Source organism: Trichoplax adhaerens, genomic scaffold, assembly GCF_000150275.1.
Source record: "Trichoplax adhaerens TRIADscaffold_32 genomic scaffold, whole genome shotgun sequence".
Lineage (NCBI taxonomy): Eukaryota > Metazoa > Placozoa > Uniplacotomia > Trichoplacea > Trichoplacidae > Trichoplax > Trichoplax adhaerens.
In genome coordinates this window covers 252,500-272,804 of record NW_002060972.1, presented here as the reverse complement: position 1 = coordinate 272,804, position 20,305 = coordinate 252,500, and the positions used below count along the sequence as shown (strand labels likewise).

The 20,305-nt window shown below is 33.7% G+C and overlaps 2 protein-coding genes across 2 annotated transcripts in view; both read left to right on the top strand.

Moving 5' to 3' along the window:
- Window positions 1-279: 279 nt before the first annotated feature.
- On the top strand, window positions 280-4,213 carry TRIADDRAFT_64395 (expressed hypothetical protein; the record flags this gene model as incomplete). The annotated part of the gene is made up of 3 exons (XM_002117907.1): window positions 280-354; window positions 1,782-2,131; window positions 4,086-4,213. The coding sequence occupies exons 2-3, from the start codon at window positions 1,792-1,794 to the stop codon at window positions 4,211-4,213; spliced, it is 468 nt and encodes a 155-aa protein (XP_002117943.1). The 5' UTR covers window positions 280-354; window positions 1,782-1,791.
- A 557-nt stretch (window positions 4,214-4,770) lies between these two features.
- TRIADDRAFT_64394 (uncharacterized protein) overlaps window positions 4,771-20,305 on the top strand; it is a gene marked incomplete at its 5' end in the record, with an annotated part of 19,811 nt that continues 4,276 nt past the window's right edge. The window contains 78 exons of the mRNA XM_002117906.1: window positions 4,771-4,930; window positions 5,243-5,312; window positions 5,387-5,539; window positions 5,663-5,733; window positions 5,911-6,007; window positions 6,149-6,216; window positions 6,352-6,427; window positions 6,549-6,607; window positions 6,767-6,842; window positions 6,921-6,979; window positions 7,050-7,116; window positions 7,209-7,267; window positions 7,747-7,831; window positions 8,290-8,348; window positions 8,501-8,582; window positions 8,683-8,753; window positions 8,871-8,946; window positions 9,039-9,103; window positions 9,211-9,277; window positions 9,782-9,843; window positions 9,923-9,992; window positions 10,108-10,169; window positions 10,245-10,383; window positions 10,494-10,558; window positions 10,615-10,744; window positions 10,821-10,873; window positions 10,953-11,031; window positions 11,142-11,200; window positions 11,426-11,501; window positions 11,599-11,657; window positions 12,421-12,496; window positions 12,597-12,652; window positions 12,736-12,811; window positions 12,941-13,005; window positions 13,093-13,165; window positions 13,255-13,313; window positions 13,402-13,471; window positions 13,572-13,636; window positions 13,739-13,811; window positions 13,979-14,028; window positions 14,110-14,182; window positions 14,257-14,306; window positions 14,378-14,450; window positions 14,638-14,684; window positions 14,757-14,832; window positions 14,975-15,021; window positions 15,093-15,168; window positions 15,285-15,331; window positions 15,402-15,483; window positions 15,600-15,646; window positions 15,719-15,794; window positions 15,944-15,990; window positions 16,062-16,137; window positions 16,256-16,302; window positions 16,373-16,454; window positions 16,571-16,617; window positions 16,690-16,765; window positions 16,911-16,957; window positions 17,028-17,103; window positions 17,222-17,268; window positions 17,340-17,421; window positions 17,538-17,584; window positions 17,657-17,732; window positions 17,877-17,923; window positions 17,994-18,069; window positions 18,188-18,234; window positions 18,305-18,386; window positions 18,503-18,549; window positions 18,622-18,697; window positions 18,843-18,889; window positions 18,960-19,035; window positions 19,154-19,200; window positions 19,273-19,348; window positions 19,494-19,540; window positions 19,612-19,687; window positions 19,805-19,851; window positions 19,922-20,003; window positions 20,119-20,165. Of these exons, the coding sequence (XP_002117942.1) occupies window positions 4,771-4,930; window positions 5,243-5,312; window positions 5,387-5,539; window positions 5,663-5,733; window positions 5,911-6,007; window positions 6,149-6,216; window positions 6,352-6,427; window positions 6,549-6,607; window positions 6,767-6,842; window positions 6,921-6,979; window positions 7,050-7,116; window positions 7,209-7,267; window positions 7,747-7,831; window positions 8,290-8,348; window positions 8,501-8,582; window positions 8,683-8,753; window positions 8,871-8,946; window positions 9,039-9,103; window positions 9,211-9,277; window positions 9,782-9,843; window positions 9,923-9,992; window positions 10,108-10,169; window positions 10,245-10,383; window positions 10,494-10,558; window positions 10,615-10,744; window positions 10,821-10,873; window positions 10,953-11,031; window positions 11,142-11,200; window positions 11,426-11,501; window positions 11,599-11,657; window positions 12,421-12,496; window positions 12,597-12,652; window positions 12,736-12,811; window positions 12,941-13,005; window positions 13,093-13,165; window positions 13,255-13,313; window positions 13,402-13,471; window positions 13,572-13,636; window positions 13,739-13,811; window positions 13,979-14,028; window positions 14,110-14,182; window positions 14,257-14,306; window positions 14,378-14,450; window positions 14,638-14,684; window positions 14,757-14,832; window positions 14,975-15,021; window positions 15,093-15,168; window positions 15,285-15,331; window positions 15,402-15,483; window positions 15,600-15,646; window positions 15,719-15,794; window positions 15,944-15,990; window positions 16,062-16,137; window positions 16,256-16,302; window positions 16,373-16,454; window positions 16,571-16,617; window positions 16,690-16,765; window positions 16,911-16,957; window positions 17,028-17,103; window positions 17,222-17,268; window positions 17,340-17,421; window positions 17,538-17,584; window positions 17,657-17,732; window positions 17,877-17,923; window positions 17,994-18,069; window positions 18,188-18,234; window positions 18,305-18,386; window positions 18,503-18,549; window positions 18,622-18,697; window positions 18,843-18,889; window positions 18,960-19,035; window positions 19,154-19,200; window positions 19,273-19,348; window positions 19,494-19,540; window positions 19,612-19,687; window positions 19,805-19,851; window positions 19,922-20,003; window positions 20,119-20,165 (5,401 nt within the window). The remainder of the gene's footprint in view (window positions 4,931-5,242; window positions 5,313-5,386; window positions 5,540-5,662; window positions 5,734-5,910; window positions 6,008-6,148; window positions 6,217-6,351; window positions 6,428-6,548; window positions 6,608-6,766; window positions 6,843-6,920; window positions 6,980-7,049; window positions 7,117-7,208; window positions 7,268-7,746; window positions 7,832-8,289; window positions 8,349-8,500; window positions 8,583-8,682; window positions 8,754-8,870; window positions 8,947-9,038; window positions 9,104-9,210; window positions 9,278-9,781; window positions 9,844-9,922; window positions 9,993-10,107; window positions 10,170-10,244; window positions 10,384-10,493; window positions 10,559-10,614; window positions 10,745-10,820; window positions 10,874-10,952; window positions 11,032-11,141; window positions 11,201-11,425; window positions 11,502-11,598; window positions 11,658-12,420; window positions 12,497-12,596; window positions 12,653-12,735; window positions 12,812-12,940; window positions 13,006-13,092; window positions 13,166-13,254; window positions 13,314-13,401; window positions 13,472-13,571; window positions 13,637-13,738; window positions 13,812-13,978; window positions 14,029-14,109; window positions 14,183-14,256; window positions 14,307-14,377; window positions 14,451-14,637; window positions 14,685-14,756; window positions 14,833-14,974; window positions 15,022-15,092; window positions 15,169-15,284; window positions 15,332-15,401; window positions 15,484-15,599; window positions 15,647-15,718; window positions 15,795-15,943; window positions 15,991-16,061; window positions 16,138-16,255; window positions 16,303-16,372; window positions 16,455-16,570; window positions 16,618-16,689; window positions 16,766-16,910; window positions 16,958-17,027; window positions 17,104-17,221; window positions 17,269-17,339; window positions 17,422-17,537; window positions 17,585-17,656; window positions 17,733-17,876; window positions 17,924-17,993; window positions 18,070-18,187; window positions 18,235-18,304; window positions 18,387-18,502; window positions 18,550-18,621; window positions 18,698-18,842; window positions 18,890-18,959; window positions 19,036-19,153; window positions 19,201-19,272; window positions 19,349-19,493; window positions 19,541-19,611; window positions 19,688-19,804; window positions 19,852-19,921; window positions 20,004-20,118; window positions 20,166-20,305) is intronic.

The window sequence follows — 20,305 nt, the reverse complement described above, 5'->3', positions numbered from 1 at the left end:
TGAATTCACTGATTTCGGTGCTCGTATAAGCTACGGCATCAGATATCATTGTGGTAAGCTTAGGATGAATGACAGTGCAAAAATATTATGAAACGAACTTAGAATGGGGTCGTGCATGTTATTAACCTCACGAAAAAATTTCAATATTTTCAATGGCGTAACCAATCATAGGTAAAATTATTAATGACAATCAAATGCCTTCATAAATATCATTTTGTTAGACCACCTACTGCTCAAATCCATACCTATATAGACGAGTGCAAGGCACTGACATCACTTAAGACCCGATTGATTAAACTTTACCCAATCTATCAAGTCCAAATCAATCTTATAGGGAAGATCACGTTTTGTAAGGTAAAATTTGGAAAAAAATTACTCTTAAAAGCCCTACTAGTTCACTCTAGAATTGATGGATTTCTCTTACACTATTAATGACATTGATGCTTTATTAAGTAACAAATATTAAGAAACTTAATATTTGGGGTAGCTGGAATTCAAATTCTTTTGTAGGTTTTTATTTCATTTTGCAAATTCAAGATTTTCAAATTCTAATTAGATAGTCTTTGATTTCACGGTACATGAAGATAGATAAGGGATCGTTTTCAGCAGTACGAATATCCGTTTTAGTAACAAACTTTTTAGAGTAAGATGTTGAGAAAATGGAGTAAAATTTTACAAACTTGAGCTTGCAACGAGACAGTAAGCGTAAATCTTCTAGCACTTCGTATAACTTAAAAATACTAAGCGTTTCCTGTCTTCAGGAGGGTACAGTGAAAACACATCCTTCAATTTACTTAAAACTAAATTTGGTAACCTAAATTTTATGGAAAAACCAATTGAGTTCTACCATAGATACGTAAACAAATCAGTATCACTTAGATAACATTAACAAAACATATTTTTATCTAAAAAAAGGAGATAAAAGTACAGATAAAATTATTCTCATTAACTTCCAATTCAGTAATCTAAAAAAAGTTATGTTTATAGTGAAGCAAAAATTAGTGCATAATACGTGTACTTCCTAGTCTTTGATCATACGAAATTACATTAATCAGCTCTGCAATTTCCTGATTAAATACTATTGCACTTTCTAATATTGCAAGAAACGTTGTAATAAAACTTAAACAGCTTTACTCACCCTAGTCACTATTTTTCAAAATGGTAACGAGTGGATTCCTAGATAGAGTATTCTAATACGCTTCTTGAACTTCAGTAAGCTTAGAATAGGTCTCAGTTCTTTTGTGATTGCTGCTGAGTTTTTTTCAAGTTAATAATTTTGACATTAGAGAATTCCTATTTTAGAAAATTTATATAGTTTAACCAATGCTAGAAAGAAAATAACGATAGCATGAAGCAAGCCATTTATTGCAGCAAAATTTTTGTTTTATAAAATATCGCTTATCGATTAAAAAGGAAATTTTAGATGATAATTGCTTAGTGTTTGAAAAGACTGCAATCGATAAATTTAAGAATTAAGATGATGTTCTAAACTAAGAAAAAATATCGAAATAAGTCTTGCACTAGAATTAGGTGTTCAATTTTGCGTCATTTTATTTGCTATCCTATTCTCATCTTTTTAATAGGAAAGATAAGTAATGATAGTATTGATATAATTAGTACAGACTATTAATCGATACGATTTAATCAAAATAGTTACTCATTAGATTAAATGAAGTGCTTTTAGCTCAGTTGTAAGATTTAAAATTGACAGAGAATGAGCGGTAGATGCAGCCAATTTTTTTTTTAATCTTTGTTCGTCTGTTCTTTTTCTTAACTATAAGGATCGACTCTATGAAATTCCTTTTTCTTTCATTGGCACTTGCCAGTGCCGTAAGCCTTTGTTGGGCCACTACGTGTCCACAATGCGAAATAATTCGATGTCCTAGGCCAGATTGTGAGGAACCAATTGCTTCTGATTTTTGCGGTTGTTGCCAAACTTGCGTCAAAAATGAAAATCAAATTTGCGCTATCGGAATGAGCCCTGTCGGACAAGGTGTCTGTAGAGAGGGATTGTTTTGCGCCCATCGCAAAGACGATGGTAGCGTACTTCCCTTCCAAACAGCCATCGATAATCCAATCATTGGAGAAACATTCAGGCGCTTACCTCAATTAAACTTCACCTGCATGCAAGGTAAGCTATTCTATCTATTTTTACAGCTCTGTTATAATACTCATGTAAACTTTTTACTGACAACAGTCGCTTATTTATGCAATGAAGAGTATCGAATCATTTCAGTATTTACGCGCATGAATGTTCAGTTTGCTTGATGAGCAAAGCTTGCATTTTATACCAGCTAAAATTGATTGATGATATTTATAAATACCGCCGTAGTCGTTTATGTTTAGTTGTTATAGTAAGCAAGAAATATAAAAAAAGAATGGCAAATTAGATCTTTGTAGTCATTCCATAAACTATATGTGAAAAGTCCAAAATTCCATATGCATTAATTAAGGAAATACATAATTAAGGTATGATAATTAGATTCTAATTAATAATGTGATCGGTATGCTCATTTAAGAAGTTCATAATACGTGAAATTTCATGATCACCTATATCAGTACCTCATAGGTATTTTATTTTAGTGGACAAAGATAGCCTAATGCCTATCTATTCAAACTTAGTTAATGAAAGAATTTTACTTTAGACTCGCGTCCCAAGTTAAGTTTATGGTGTAGTGTAGCATTTAATTCGCTTTAAATTTGAAATATGGCTTAAGTGCAAATGAGATCAATCAGTCGCAAGAGACATTTCCTCCAATTCATTCCAGTTAGTTCTCGCGTAGTATTATTCTATTTCCGTTTGGTTCATTTTTTAAACTACTTTGCAGTATATTAGTGGCTTATTTTTCAGACTAGAATCGTGCAAGAATTCCCCTATCGAATATCACTTTGACGCTTATTGCTATCATCGAGTAAAATTTTATAAGGATAGAACACAAATTACTATATTTATCTGCTGGATTAAAAGCTGATCCAATATTTTCTCCATTATGTAATCACTAGTAAGCATTGGTTACTTTATTAACTCTAAGTCACATCAATTATAAATATTACGTTTATTTTAGACTTTAATTCGTTTCTAGTCAATTCATGCACTTGAAGCATATCCAATCCTTATTAAAATTGAACTTTTGAACTATGAATTCGAATACAGTCCATGAGAAGAGATTGTAGTAAACATTATTTATTATTATGCAATTTTAAACAGCCAATGAAACCATCTGTTTATCATGATTGAAAAATCGTGCTACTAATTAGATAAGTAGTCCATTTGCCTATATCTATCTTGCTATACTCTCGTTATAACAAAATAATGTTGTTAAATTGCTTGTCGTCTTGCCTGTTTTGATAGTAATAAGGCAATATTATCTTGACGTCAATATCACCTAGTTCTGAGATTGGACGGAACAGCCGATAGCGTAATCGTTGAAAGTACTATAGAGAGTTCTAGTATTGAGTTCTAATCGATCTTCAAATATTAGAATCGTACAGTACATCCAGCTGCAATTTATCCATTTATCTCATGCCGTTCGCAACGTGGGGTGTATAAATAAGTGTAAATAAACTACTCTAGGCTTAGATGACGTAAAAACAACAGGGTAGTTTATTTGCTAACACTGATTGCGCAATAGAATCAGTTCTACTCTATTTCCCGTATAAAATCTAAATCGCCGTCTATTTATTATAACTCTCAACGTTATCAATTCAAAAATTTTCTCAGTTTTGTTATTGATTGAGATTAAAAACTGTTGACAAAAACAAGCGGAGCTGGCCAATCTTGACGTCAAAGCATTCGTTGATGCTTGTTTATACGGTAGTTTATCATTCATGCCATTCTATCGTAAAATTGGCTATTCTAGTGATCATTTTGCCTTACTGTTCGTAAAAATGGAGAGTAGTTTCAACTGCTGTAGAGGTCATTCAAAATCTTGATGGTTTAGACATCCTAGAGTGAAGACTCTTCTGCGAAGGATTCTTACACTAACGTAACTACGGTGCATTCAATGGCATATTTGCAAAACAAAAATTGAATGATTTTGACACCCATGAGTTCGAATTCTACTCTAAAGAATTTTAAACTACAGAAATTTTAATTCAGATATGGACCGCCAGAGATTTGAAATTTCTGGTAGTTCATGCTTCAGCGGAACTAGCTGTATTTTTACAAAATTTTGACCCAAAAATTTTGATGGTTTTAACATCCGAGAATTAAGATTCTTCCCTCAAGGATTCTTAACTAAGCTAACCTTACTTTACCTGCAGCTTACTCAGTTGAATTTTTGTAATACTATGCTTGAAAATTGAAGATACTTTTAGCTATAGGGGCAAGTCAAAAACTCCGTAGTAAACTATTGAAATTCTGCTGTGATAAATTTTCAACCCTAGCATATTATACTTGGGAAAGAACATTATATGACCTATTTTATAATAGAGGCAAATTAAAATTCCTGTCTAGTTTTGAAGAGTCGAGGTTCTGCTCTGAAGAATTCTCAAATTTAAGCATACGAGCATATTAGGTACATTTTAATACTAAGAAACTAGGAATTTCTACTCTCAAAAGTCAAATCGGAATCCTTGCAAATTAAAAGTTGAGAATTTCAATTTCGCTCTGTAAAATCCTGAACTAACATATGAGCATACCTATGCAAAAGTTCTGTCTACTGTTGATTCTACTGAAGCAAAGAAAATATCCCTTATTGACATATGAAATAATATAAGTAGTCTACTATAATTTCCGAAATTATTCCTTGACGAAAAGGGGAGTAAAAAATGGAAATGATCATACCAATTCCTACTATGACAAAACGTAGCTTACAGTACAAACAGCTTTTCACTGGTACTTTGCACATCTTTGCTCTAGAGTTAGTAATATTCAGTATCATCGATTTCCAAGCTACTAATAAAGATTTTAATGCTGTCCTCTCTACCGGTAATAGCCGAATGTATGCGCGCTCGATGCGGTTTCAGGCAGACTTGCCAAGTCCTCAATAGCCAAGCCGTCTGTCGATGTAATGAAGCATGTCCTGAAATCTATCAACCTATTTGCAATACGGAGACCGGCACTACCATCTCTAATTTATGCGAATTGAGAAGACTTGAATGTCAAAGTGGCCGCCCTATCCGTTTTGAACAAGGAGCATGTTCCAGTAAGTTATAGAGCTGGGTTTTAAATGATTCTCGATCGCTATTTAAAGATAATTATAATAAAATCTTATATGGATGATATTGGTATTTTTTCTAGCTTGCAAATTTAACAACATAAATTATCAAGTTGGAGAAAACCGAAAGGCTGAAGATGGTTGCAATACCTGGTTAGTATAAGTTGATAGCATGATCCAGCTAAATTGGCCAAGATCTAATGTTAAAATTTTGACTCATTCTATAGCATGTGCTTGAAGAATGGTGGCTGGGGCTGCACTAGGATGGCTTGCCAACCTACTGGAACTAATAACTTGCCAAGATGTCCCTTTAATCCTCAAGATAACCGAATCTGCCCCATGATGGTCACTACTTTCTGTAAGAGGGATAACTGCAGCCAGTGAGTAAACTAACTGAGAACAAGGCTAAATTACCAAAGCCATACAATGAATTGGACAGATGATTCTAATCTCATCAGAGTATTCAAATCTCGCATTATTAAGATTGATTTTTGTTCAACTAGATGTTGCGAAAATTCTAACGGATGCAATCCAAATGAAGAACTGCTCGTCCGCAGGGATCAATGCAACAATGGTATTTAAGTTTTACTTTCATATTCGTTAGACGATAATGGATGTAAATAGATTTGGTTATAGGGGTTAGTGCTTCATAACAAAGGAGGCCAACGATGATGCAAGCTAACTGTGGAATTTCTTTCTAGAAAATATCTTACAAGTTCTAGTTTAGTAATGATATGATTGTTTTCTTCAGGTACTAAACCAACTAGGCCAAATGGAACTGATACGTGTATCTTCGAAGAGAAACTATTCCGCTTAGGCGAAACAGTTAAGCAAAAGTGCAATCAATGGTAGGTGTTGCTGCTCCTTCATTATCAGTACTTCTATATGCTTTTATTGTTCGCTATTGAAATATTTAGCAGTATATCTGCAATTTGAGAGGATCAATTATCGCTATAGCTCGTCTTTATTTATTTCTTCTTGCTCTTTAGCAAGTGTTTAGGCCAAAACAAATGGGCTTGCACCAGGATAGCCTGCCCTGATACACCAAATCACCCAGGTCAGTATAGTGCTACTAACTTCCTTTGCTAGCATAAATTCTTCATGGAGTGGCTGCTAGTAACCTAAATAAGCTCATCGCGTTCTACTGAGATGTTAATATTGTCTAACTGTTCATGTCTTGCAATCATTACAGATACTACCAAATTGTGTGTCCATAATACCATGTTGCTCAAGCAAAATGAAACCAAACGCAAAGATTGCAACACCTGGTTAATTTTTCACCTTTAACTTAGTTTACAACAGTTATCATCAAGTCTAGTAATAGCAGTGGTGTTGCATTTTTACAGCAAATGGCTAAAGTGAAACTTTTTGGAATTATTTTTCAAATAGTAAGTGCCTTGGTAGCAACAGATGGGCTTGTACCAGAATGTTCTGCCCACCACCTGAAGGTATGTTGATAACAGTTACAAAAATACATTCAATCATCCTAATTATTCTTCAGTTTTCATGCCAACTTAATCAAGAGTATTTTAGGCATACTTATAGATAATTCAGTAGTTATATTATTATTTTATAACTAATCTTTGGATTGCTCAATCAATGCATAGGACGACGAGATGTCTGCATTTTTGAAGGTAAAATGTTCAGAAAAGAAGAAACAAGAGCTGACGATTGTAACATCTGGTCAGTGAAATTCTTAGCTAGTTATGCTATTACATAAATAGTCGTGCTAATTTGATTATTTTTTACTTTGGATAATAGTCGATGTTTCGGAAACAATCGATGGGGTTGTACACGTAAAGCCTGCCCACCTAGAGAATGTAACTAGCTCATGTTTTACTTGTACATAATTTGAACAGACCAATCGTAAACTTGCTTCTCCATTTTTAGTTACTTGCAATTATGGCGGACGTAGATTCAGAACTGGTGACTACGTAGCTCGTGGTTGCAATGTTTGGTATACATAATCTATAAAAAAGATCATTAGTATTTGATAGGATTCATTCTATCCTTATTGATTGGTTCATCCGCTTTATTTTTGATTACTAGCCGATGCACACCAACTGGCAAATTCATGTGTACCAGAAATGATTGCAATGATCGTCCAGGTAATTATTATATTATGAAAGTTTAGCTTTCTTTTCGTATTCTTTCCAGTGGAATGTCAGTACTATCTAAATTGGATAAATTTCCTATTTTTTACTATGTATTAGTATAAGCTTCCGTTACCTTGATATTCATACCAAAGAGGCATTATCAATCATTATTACCAGAACAGTGATAGCCATTATGCTGATCAAAGAGATTATGAAGATGTTTACTTAGATTACCTACACATTTAAGTAGTACTAACATTACAATATTTGCAATAATTGGAGATATAATTATAGCTTTTCCTTAATTTCTAACCTCCAAGTACAAGTTCAAGTTAGACATGCATCATTTGCTACATTTATGTGATTTCAGTTGTAGTCATTTTCATTAGTTATACTGATATTCAGGAAGAAATTGCGAAGCATTGATGCATTTAGTTTAAGTAGCCTACTTTGATAGGCAGACCTAACACTTCGTTGCAATTGTATTAAAGATACACCACCCAAGACTAGGAAATGTATCTTAAACGACCGAGAATATAACATTAGCGCGGTTACCAAGATCGACTGCAACTACTGGTATGAATTGAAACTTATTCATTTTATAACTAAGATTCTAAATCTGGATTCTTCGGCAATTTAAAGGTCGCATATATGCTATTTTATAATTGATTAACTAATTGCATAATGTTGTATTACAGCAAATGTGGACCAAACGCTAAGTGGATGTGTACACGCAGAATGTGTTTACCCAACAGAGGCAAGTTTATATCAATGCTTTAACTGCAATTTGGCGAAATAGATCGGGATTATTAATCATTTTTATTTTACTTCTTATCTGTCTCATGATGAAATTTAATTTTATATTGATACTCATAGAATATACCTGCACGTACCGTGGTCGTGAATACAGACAATATCAAATGAGGAAGCAAGACTGCAACACCTGGTATAGCTTATTACTTATACTGTTTGTGATCATGTTTAATGGCAAAGAATAAGCTCACTTTTTACTTTATTTTATTACTTTCATTTAGTCGATGCCTAAAGGGCATATGGGCATGCACTAGAATGGCTTGCCAGCCAACTAACCAAAGTAATGGGCGGTCATGTAGATTAATTAATACTGAATAAACCTTATTAAGAGATCTAAAATCATCTGCTACATAGTGTTCTTAAATTGATACTTTGATTTCTATCAGTTCAAACTCGACTATCAATTTAAATATGGCTTATATGTTATTACAGCTAACATGCTCGACAACGTTTGTGAAAAAGACGGGCGATTTTTCGTTCGCGGTGAACTAAGAAGGGAAAAATGCAATCTATGGTATTAATATTTATGCCATTGAGCTATTACTTGTTACCAAAGAGAAATCTTAGATAATAGCACAAATTGATATTTAACGTTTTTCCATTATCAAATTTAGCCGCTGTTCAAACTCTGGACGCTGGATGTGTACCACTAAAATGTGTCCACCTGAATTTAATTTAAGTAATGGTTAACATTTTGATCTAAATTAATTATTATTTAGCGCTTTACTATCCTTAGGTCATTACTCCTGCTCTCTTAGTAATATATCTCAGTCTTGATTAATTTCTTTCTTTATATTCACAGCAACTGTACCTCAGTGCCAACATAAAACAAGAACTTTCTTCCATGGTGAAATCCGTAAAGACCAATGCAATTTCTGGTGTGTTAATAAATTATTTACATGGAGCAAGCAATTTCAAAATGTAATAAGTATTTAGGACTAATAATCTTGTATCTTGGATATTTTTATAGCAACTGTACCCGAAATGAAACCTGGGCTTGCTCAAACTATAGCTGCGGATATCCTTATAGCCAAGGTAGTGTAAATAAGGGTTTCTTAGTATTTATTTAGGGAAATTGGTTACAGAAATAGGCCTAATAAATAGATGTATCGTAAAAATTTTATTTTTCGTTGTCCTTATAGAAGGCTGCGTCCACCGTGGTCGTCGATTTAACATTGGACATATTAAAAAGCAGAGCTGCAATACCTGGTGAGTAATAGGCCTTAATATGTTAGCACACGTGCCAATTTTGAAATATCTTTATGTATAAGGATTAATAAGTTTTGCAACTGCATATCTTGCGGTATGAGAGGTATCGATAAATTGATTATATCATATCAATATCGGCAGTTTAGATTTTGTATTTTTACAACTTTAAAATAGGAATTTAACATTCCAATTCAATTTTTTTAACTATTTTACTCCCTTACAGTATGTGCGGCAAGACTGGACAATGGCTATGTACCGCTAAGCGATGCCCAACTACATGTTTGTATATTTAAATATCTAAATGAAATAATAAGCTCGCTGAGCGAATCGATTTAATCTTGGCATCAATTTTTTAGTCAACCAAACTTTATGTATGCACGAAAACCGAACTTATAATACCTATGAAATCCGGATGCAGGACTGCAATACATGGTATATCATTTTGCTTTATCTGTGATACTATTGTATGATTCTGCTCTAAAATGGAGAACTTTACGTTTGTAGTAAATGTTTAACCAATGGTGGTTGGGGTTGCACCAGAATGATGTGCCCACCTAATAGACCAAGTAAGCATGACTTTCTTTTCAATAGTAGTTCATATTCTTGCAATGTTTTAACTAACCAATTTCTCTATCTCTATTTCAGATACCACTTGCCAAATGGGTAATGAAGTCAGTCGAGTTGGAGAAACTAAATTCCTTGACTGTAATAAATGGTAAGAAAAATCAATTTGATTCAAGCTAATGAATTTTCAGTTTGATCGTAATGATTGCATCAAATCGGTCATGCTTGATATTTCAACAAATAACTCCGATATCACTCGTTATTAGTACTTGCTCATCTACCGGAAAATGGATGTGCACCGAGAAAGTCTGTGTCGAAGAGAAATACAGTAAGTAAAACTTAATTTTTCAAAATAAAATAAAAGCATGTAATTAAATTTTGGTTATCTTTACCTTAAATACAGAGCATATTTCTATAACATTCTACCTTGTTATACCGAGCCGATCATTTTCTAATTTATCTCTAGACGTTACACGCGTTTGCAAATTTAACAATCAATATTTCCAGAAGGGAGAACAGATCCGTAATAGCTGCAATCTCTGGTAGGTCTATCTAAATCGTTAATCGTCTACGCTATCATTCGTCTTTTCCTATATAAAAGCTAAAGTTAAGTTCATGCCATTGCTAATATCGACAATTTGCTATTTTTCAGCAAATGCGGCTATACCGGCCAGTGGGCTTGCACACGAATGATGTGCAATCCAAACTATGAGAAAGGTATCAGAAAATATTTTATTTCCATTCTTATTCAATCATATCACTTTGCCGTCTAGTAGAATTGATCGGTTTTACTAATGATTCTCCAATGACTATGGTTTTAATGCTAGAATCACTACCTCAATGCACCTACCAGAATACGACATTGTACTTGGGTGAAGTTAGAAAGTTTAATTGCAGTTATTGGTTAGTTAGGCTGTTGGAGAGTTGAATTATTATAGTAAAATTTAGTATCAAATCTTAACTGTTTGTTGTTTAATAGTTCATGCCGGGGTAATGAAACTGTTGAGTGTATGGAGTTACCATGTGCACGTGGTAAGTTCTATCCAAAGCATTTTTTCCTAGCTAGTCTTGAATTAACTGTGAATCCTTTTTTTTATTCTATATAAAATAGAAGAATCTCCAGTTTGCTATCATATGGGAACAACTTACCCTACTGGCTTTATTGCCAAAAAGGATAGTTGCAACAAGTGGTAAGATGAAATCCAATTAATGTAATACTAGCGTTTTAATAACACAGTATACATTTAATATTTGCAACAATTTGTTACTTGATGAATGTCTTGAATTGGCTTTAAAATAGCAAATGTAACAAATATGGCTTGTGGGCTTGCACCGCCTTTAAATGTCCAAAACAACCAAGTAATGCAAAATTTTAATTGAGTAGTTGATCATCACTACTAGGAAAAAGTTGATATCTTTTAGTGCTTCATTCAAGTTTGGAACACAAGTTGACAGTGCATTTACATCAGTTATGATGAGATGCAGTTTAGAAGCAGTAGCTAGTCCAATTATTTTGCAATCTATTTTAAGACTCACAACTATGTAGTCATTAATGATTATAAAATTCATATTTTTATGGTACAGTGGCTACCAAATTATGCACACACAACAATGAAATCTATCGTCCTAGTGAAATACGTATGGATGACTGCAACCGATGGTAGGTGGATAGAACTTGGCATGAATAAATGAATAGCTCTAAGTACTATTTCTTTGTAGAAATAGATTAATCATTTTCATAATTTATTCTCTAATAGTATGTGCCTGAAGGATGGAGCTTGGGGATGCACTCGAATGATGTGTCCACCTCGCAATGGTAATTATGCAAGCTTAATTGGTTGTGTATGAATAGTTTACTGGTATACTTCCGTAGCTAAAAGCTTTATCACTGGGTTCAGTACAGTAGTCCATCGACTTAATCTTAGTTACTGTTGTAGTAGGAGTTACGATCAAGAACTATCAAGAACTAGTTATTCGAATAAAGTCCTACACTTCTGTAGCAGCAGATATTGCAACATATCTTAACAAATTTATATAATCCAGATTATTTTCGTAATGAATGAGATGCAAGTATATAGCTTGATTAAGGTAAACTATTAAGATACTGTAGAAAACATTAGACCTTGTTTGAGGAATACAAGAAATCAATATTCTTGAATGAAGAGTCTAGTGGGGTATTTTGATAGTTGAAAGCTATAATATCAGGTTAAGCAGGTATTATATATATAGACCTAATCTTATTACTGTTTCAGTAAGAGTTGTGACCAAGAATTGTCAATAACTAGCTATTCGGATACAACACAGTACATGTTTAGCAGCAAACATTGTAACATATCTGAGCAAGTTTATGTTAGCTAGGTTATTTCCCATAATGAATTAGATAACGTTTGTAGCTTGATTGAGGTTAACTATTGAGATATTGAAACAAATGTTAGGTTTTGTTCAGAAATATAAGAAATTAGCAGCTATAGTGGGAAAATACATTTAATTTAATCGATCAAGAGTTCGGTTCAATCCTACATTAAAATCCCAAATTGAGGAATTGGCCTCATAATTACCCAATTTGACTTTTCATCTAGAAACTACCCCGACTTGTACCTTCCGTGGTAGGACTTTTGCTGCTGGTACCATTAAGAAGCAAGGATGCAATATGTGGTAAGTAGGATTAAGATTTGTCATAGTGTCGAATTTTGCTTGTTACTTTTACCTGTTGGCTAAGCTGATGAAACCTTTTTCGATACTTTTACTTATATAGTAAGTGCTATACAAATGGCGAATGGAACTGTACTACCAAACCTTGCTCTAATCCTCGTAAGTATTTTCTTGTCTCTTACTATGCAACCCTAACACATTTTAACGGAAAGAAATACTAATTGCCATTCATTGATATCTAGATGTTAAATTCATATGCGAAATGCGTGGAATGTTCCTTTTCCATGGTGAAACTATCCGCAAGAACTGCAACTTATGGTAAGTATTTAGACCTACGACAGTGTGTAAAATGAATATGTTACTCATTGATTAATTATTATCGGATTAAAAATATAACGTTGAAGGTCCATACGAGAATACTAAAACTCATCCATTATTTTCTTATAGCACATGCTTACCTACTGGTAATATGGCATGCACAGCGAAAGACTGCACTGAAAACGAAACACTTTGTAAGTTATTACAGTTATTGTAACTAAAATTGATACTGACTTTGACATAAAATACTGGTATAACACCTTTCTTTCCTTTTAATGTAGCTGAGACAACCTGCAAACACGGAAAACGTCTTTTCTATGAAGGCGAACGATCCAAACAAGACTGCAATGAATGGTAAAATAATCAAAGATTTAAAGCCATCAGTAGTAGATATTTACTCTGCTTTAACTCTGATTCACACTACTATACTGCGAAATTATTAGCCAATGCCTTTCAAATGGAAGTTGGAACTGCACACAAAATACTTGTGAAAACAAACCAGGTAAACAGTTAATCCAAGCTATATAGCAATGATACCAAGCGAATATGAAAAACTGCGATGCCTAACTTCCATTGCTTATGAATAACAGAAAGAAAATGTAGAATGATGGACAGAACTTTTGAAGTTGGCCACAGAATGCGACACCGATGCAGACATTGGTATGTTTCTAAAATATCATTTAATTGATTACCGACAATCATAGATAAGTCCTTTTTCTTGGTATTTATCTTGTTATGATATGATTAAATTAATCTATAGCCGATGCATGGAAGGAGGTTTCTGGGGATGTAGACACAGACCTTGCCGCCACCACGAAAACACCAGTAAGTTCTCCTATTCAGAAGATTTAAAAGATGCTACTGAAGCTATAGTGTGCAATTGCATTTTCTATTTAATTAATAAAGTGATCATTTAATGTTGATCAGCTGCTAGAGTATGCCGACATAGTGGCCTCAAATTCAACCATGGCGAAAACAGAAGCTTAGATTGTAATACCTGGTAAAAAAAATATTATAGCTTATTGAATCATTTTAGATTGAATTAGGTGGATATTATTCCATGATATAGAGCTACGTTGAAACTTTCATCTATTTGTAACTATCATTGAAATGAATATGTTCCTTACAAAAGGATAGGTTAGCTAACGATGTGTAATTTGTATGTAGTATATGCAACAACGGTAGCTGGGCATGCACTATGAAAATGTGCCCACCAGGTAAGTAATCGAAATGGGATCAGTATTCAGATTTTGGATTACAGCTGTTAGGATACTAATTTCGCTTTCATTTTACCTCAGGATCCGAAATTTGTGTCCATAATAATGAATATTATTCTCATAGAGAAACCCGAAAGCAAGACTGCAACACTTGGTAAAAATTTATTCCGTATTGTACATTTGATCTATCTACCTTGTATTAATGCTGCATCATTTACGTGTATTTAGCATGTGCACTAACGGAAAATGGGCTTGTACTAGAATGATGTGTCCACCAAGTAAGTTGGAGTTGAAAAGGATAATTAGTGCTAGTTTGTGGTACTGACTAAGTTCTTTAAACTACTTATAGAGCGAAAATCATGCTTCCATGAAAACGAAACTTTCCAACATGGTGCTACCCGAAAACAAGATTGTAACACTTGGTAAGGAAAGCAACCCTATTAAACACTAGCATGCTATTAAGTAATTTCAGTATAGTACTTTGATCTCTGCTCTACGCATGCATAATGACTTGGCTTCTGTCTCGCAAGAGACTAAAGAGATACAACTGATATTGTAGTCCAGTTTTAATAACTGTAAATACTGATCTTTTATTTTATATCTCTATAGCAAATGTATTGATGGAAGATGGGGTTGCACAAGGATGATGTGTCCACGTAAGTTAATGAGATTAATACTTAAATTTTAGTTATAAAATCGCCCTGAAGGACGTTTTCTTTCTAATATAGCCAAGGAAGAAGTTTGCCAATACAAAGATGAAATGTTCCAACAAGGTGAAATTACAAAGCAAGATTGCAACACCTGGTAAATTATCCTATAACATTTGCCCTTTTTTACATGTATCAACGCTAGATTTTTTAGATGCTAGATAATTATCAGAAATAGCAGATACTAAGGCTCATCTCTTAATATTAAAAATCTAATATCTTAATTAATATGATTACAGCAAATGTATCAAGGGAAGATGGGCTTGCACAAGGATGCTATGTCCACGTAAGTTAAGAAAGCTGATGCTTAAATTTTAGTTATAATATCGCTCTAATAGTCATTTCCTTCTACTACAGCCAGGGAAGGAGTCTGCGAATACGAAGATACGATATACGAACATAATGAAACTAGAAAGCAAGATTGCAATACCTGGTAAATTATCCTACGATAGTTGGCCTTTCTTTACATACTGAATAACGTCTAGAAATAGCAGATACATAGCTCATTTTTGAAGTAAAAATCTAATATCTTTATTTACATGACTACAGCAAATGTATTACAGGAAAATGGGCTTGCACAAGAATGATGTGCCCACGTAAGCTAAGGAGATTAATAAATAAACTTTGTTTCCATGTCGTCGTAATAGCCTCATTTTCCCATTACAGCAAAGGAAGAAAGAGAAGTTTGCACATTCAGAGATACATTGTACGAACATGGCGAAACTAGAAAGCAAGATTGCAATACCTGGTAAATTATTCTACGATAGTTGGCCTTTCTTTACATACTGAATAGCTAGTAACTACAGATACTATAGCTCATCTCTTTGCAGTAAAATTCTAATGTCTTTATTTACATGACTACAGCAAATGTATTACAGGAAAATGGGCTTGCACAAGAATGATGTGCCCACGTAAGCTAAAGAAATTAATTTTTAAGCTTTAGTTGTAATGTTGTATTCATAGCTGTTTGTTTGTTTCTATAGCCAAGGAAGAAGTTTGCCAATACAAGGACACAACGTTCGCACATGGCGAAACTACAAAGCAAGATTGCAATACCTGGTAAATTATCGTATGAAAGTAACCGTTTGTTAATTAATATATATTACTGGTAGATCTCTTTACTTACTAAGTAATAATCAGATGTAACAAAATACTACACCTCATCTCTTAATAGTAAAAATCTAATATCTTAATTAATATGACTACAGCAAATGTATCAAGGGAAGATGGGCTTGCACAAGGATGCTATGTCCACGTAAGTTAAGAAAGCTGATACTCAAATTTTAGTTATAATATCTCTCTAATAGTCATTTCCTTCTACTACAGCCAGGGAAGGAGTCTGCGAATACGAAGATACGATATACGAACATAATGAAACTAGAAAGCAAGATTGCAATACCTGGTAAATTATTCTACGATAGTTGGCCTTTCTTTACATACTGAATAACGTCTAGAAATAGCAGATACATAGCTCATCTCTTTGAAGTAAAAATCTAATATCTTTATTTACATGACTACAGCAAATGTATTACAGGAAAATGGGCTTGCACAAGAATGATGTGCCCACGTAAGCTAAGGAGATTAATAAATAAACTTTGTTTCCATGTCGTCGTAATAGCTTCATTTTCCCATTACAGCAAAGGAAGAAAGAGAAGTTTGCACATTCAGAGATACATTGTACGAACATGGCGAAACTAGAAAGCAAGATTGCAATACCTGGTAAATTATTCTACGATAGTTGGCCTTTCTTTACATACTGAATAGCTAGTAACTACAGATACTATAGCTCATCTCTTTGCAGTAAAATTCTAATGTCTTTATTTACATGACTACAGCAAATGTATTACAGGAAAATGGGCTTGCACAAGAATGATGTGCCCACGTAAGCTAAAGAAATTAATTTTTAAGTTTTAGATGTAATGTTGTATTCATAGCTGTTTGTTTGTTTCTATAGCCAAGGAAGAAGTTTGCCAATACAAGGACACAACGTTCGCACATGGCGAAACTACAAAGCAAGATTGTAATACCTGGTAAATTATCGTATGAAAGTAACCGTTTGTTAATATGTATTACTGGTAGATCTCTTTACTTGCTAAGTAATAATCAGATGTAACAAAATACTACACCTCATCTCTTAATAGTAAAAATCTAATATCTTAATTAATATGACTACAGCAAATGTATCAAGGGAAGATGGGCTTGCACAAGGATGCTATGTCCACGTAAGTTAAGAAAGTTGATGCTTAAATTTAGTTCTAATATCGCTCTAATAGTCATTTCCTTCTACTACAGCCAGGGAAGGAGTCTGCGAATACGAAGATACGATATACGAACATAATGAAACTAGAAAGCAAGATTGCAATACCTGGTAAATTATCTTACAATAGTTGGCCTTTCTTTACATACTGAATAACGTCTAGAAATAGCAGATACATAGCTCATCTCTTTGCAGTAAAAATCTAATATCTTTATTTACGTGACTACAGCAAATGTATTACAGGAAAATGGGCTTGCACAAGAATGATGTGCCCACGTAAGCTAAGGAGATTAATAAATAAACTTTTGTTTCCATGTCGTCGTAATAGCCTCATTTTCCCATTACAGCAAAGGAAGAAAGGGAAGTTTGCACATACAGAGATACATTGTACGAACATGGCGAAACTAGAAAGCAAGATTGCAATACCTGGTAAATTATTCTACGATAGTTGGCCTTTCTTTACATACTGAATAGCTAGTAACTACAGATACTATAGCTCATCTCTTTGAAGTAAAATTCTAATATCTTTATTTACATGACTACAGCAAATGTATTACAGGAAAATGGGCTTGCACAAGAATGATGTGCCCACGTAAGCTAAAGAAATTAATTTTTAAGTTTTAGTTGTAATGTTGTATTCATAGCTGTTTGTTTGTTTCTATAGCCAAGGAAGAAGTTTGCCAATACAAGGACACAACGTTCGCACATGGCGAAACTACAAAGCAAGATTGTAACACCTGGTAAATTATCGTATGAAAGTAACCGTTTGTTAATATGTATTACTGGTAGATCTCTTTACTTACTAAGTAATAATCAGATGTAACAAAATACTACACCTCATCTCTTAATATTAAAAATCTAATATCTTAATTAATATGATACAGCAAATGTATCAAGGGAAGATGGGCTTGCACAAGGATGCTATGTCCACGTAAGTTAAGAAAGTTGATGCTTAAATTTAGTTATAATATCGCTCTAATAGTCATTTCCTTCTGCTACAGCCAGGGAAGGAGTCTGCGAATACGAAGATACGATATACGAACATAATGAAACTAGAAAGCAAGATTGCAATACCTGGTAAATTATCCTACGATAGTTGGCCTTTCTTTACATACTGAATAACGTCTAGAAATAGCAGATACATAGCTCATCTCTTTGCAGTAAAAATCTAATATCTTTATTTACATGACTACAGCAAATGTATTACAGGAAAATGGGCTTGCACAAGAATGATGTGCCCACGTAAGCTAAGGAGATTAATAAATAAACTTTGTTTCCATGTCGTCGTAATAGCCTCATTTTCCCATTACAGCAAAGGAAGAAAGAGAAGTTTGCACATACAGAGATACATTGTACGAACATGGCGAAACTAGAAAGCAAGATTGCAATACCTGGTAAATTATTCTACGATAGTTGGCCTTTCTTTACATACTGAATAGCTAGTAACTACAGATACTATAGCTCATCTCTTTGCAGTAAAATTCTAATGTCTTTATTTACATGACTACAGCAAATGTATTACAGGAAAATGGGCTTGCACAAGAATGATGTGCCCACGTAAGCTAAAGAAATTAATTTTTAAGTTTTAGATGTAATGTTGTATTCATAGCTGTTTGTTTGTTTCTATAGCCAAGGAAGAAGTTTGCCAATACAAGGACACAACGTTCGCACATGGCGAAACTACAAAGCAAGATTGTAATACCTGGTAAATTATCGTATGAAAGTAACCGTTTGTTAATATGTATTACTGGTAGATCTCTTTACTTGCTAAGTAATAATCAGATGTAACAAAATACTACACCTCATCTCTTAATAGTAAAAATCTAATATCTTAATTAATATGACTACAGCAAATGTATCAAGGGAAGATGGGCTTGCACAAGGATGCTATGTCCACGTAAGTTAAGAAAGTTGATGCTTAAATTTAGTTATAATATCGCTCTAATAGTCATTTCCTTCTACTACAGCCAGGGAAGGAGTCTGCGAATACGAAGATACGATATACGAACATAATGAAACTAGAAAGCAAGATTGCAATACCTGGTAAATTATCCTACGATAGTTGGCCTTTCTTTACATACTGAATAACGTCTAGAAATAGCAGATACATAGCTCATCTCTTTGCAGTAAAAATCTAATATCTTTATTTATATGACTACAGCAAATGTATTACAGGAAAATGGGCTTGCACAAGAATGATGTGCCCACGTAAGCTAAAGAAATTAATTTTTAAGTTTTAGATGTAATGTTGTATTCATAGCTGTTTGTTTGTTTCTATAGCCAAGGAAGAAGTTTGCCAATACAAGGACACAACGTTCGCACATGGCGAAACTACAAAGCAAGATTGTAACACCTGGTAAATTATCGTATGAAAGTAACCGTTTGTTAATATGTATTACTGGTAGATCTCTTTACTTGCTAAGTAATAATCAGATGTAACAAAATACTACACCTCATCTCTTAATAGTAAAAATCTAATATCTTAATTAATATGACTACAGCAAATGTATCAAGGGAAGATGGGCTTGCACAAGGATGCTATGTCCACGTAAGTTAAGAAAGCTGATACTCAAATTTTAGTTATAATATCGCTCTAATAGTCATTTCCTTCTACTACAGCCAGGGAAGGAGTCTGCGAATACGAAGATACGATATACGAACATAATGAAACTAGAAAGCAAGATTGCAATACCTGGTAAATTATTCTACGATAGTTGGCCTTTCTTTACATACTGAATAACGTCTAGAAATAGCAGATACGTAGCTCATCTTTTGCAGTAAAAATCTAATATCTTTATTTACATGACTACAGCAAATGTATTACAGGAAAATGGGCTTGCACAAGAATGATGTGCCCACGTAAGCTAAGGAGATTAATAAATAAACTTTGTTTCCATGTCGTCGTAATAGCTTCATTTTCCCATTACAGCAAAGGAAGAAAGAGAAGTTTGCACATACAGAGATACATTGTACGAACATGGCGAAACTAGAAAGCAAGATTGCAATACCTGGTAAATTATTCTACGATAGTTGGCCTTTCTTTACATACTGAATAGCTAGTAACTACAGATACTATAGCTCATCTCTTTGCAGTAAAATCTAATATCTTTATTTACATGACTACAGCAAATGTATTACAGGAAAATGGGCTTGCACAAGAATGATGTGCCCACGTAAGCTAAAGAAATTATTTTTTAAGTTTTAGTTGTAATGTTGTATTCATAGCTGTTTGTTTGTTTCTATAGCCAAGGAAGAAGTTTGCCAATACAAGGACACAACGTTCGCACATGGCGAAACTACAAAGCAAGATTGC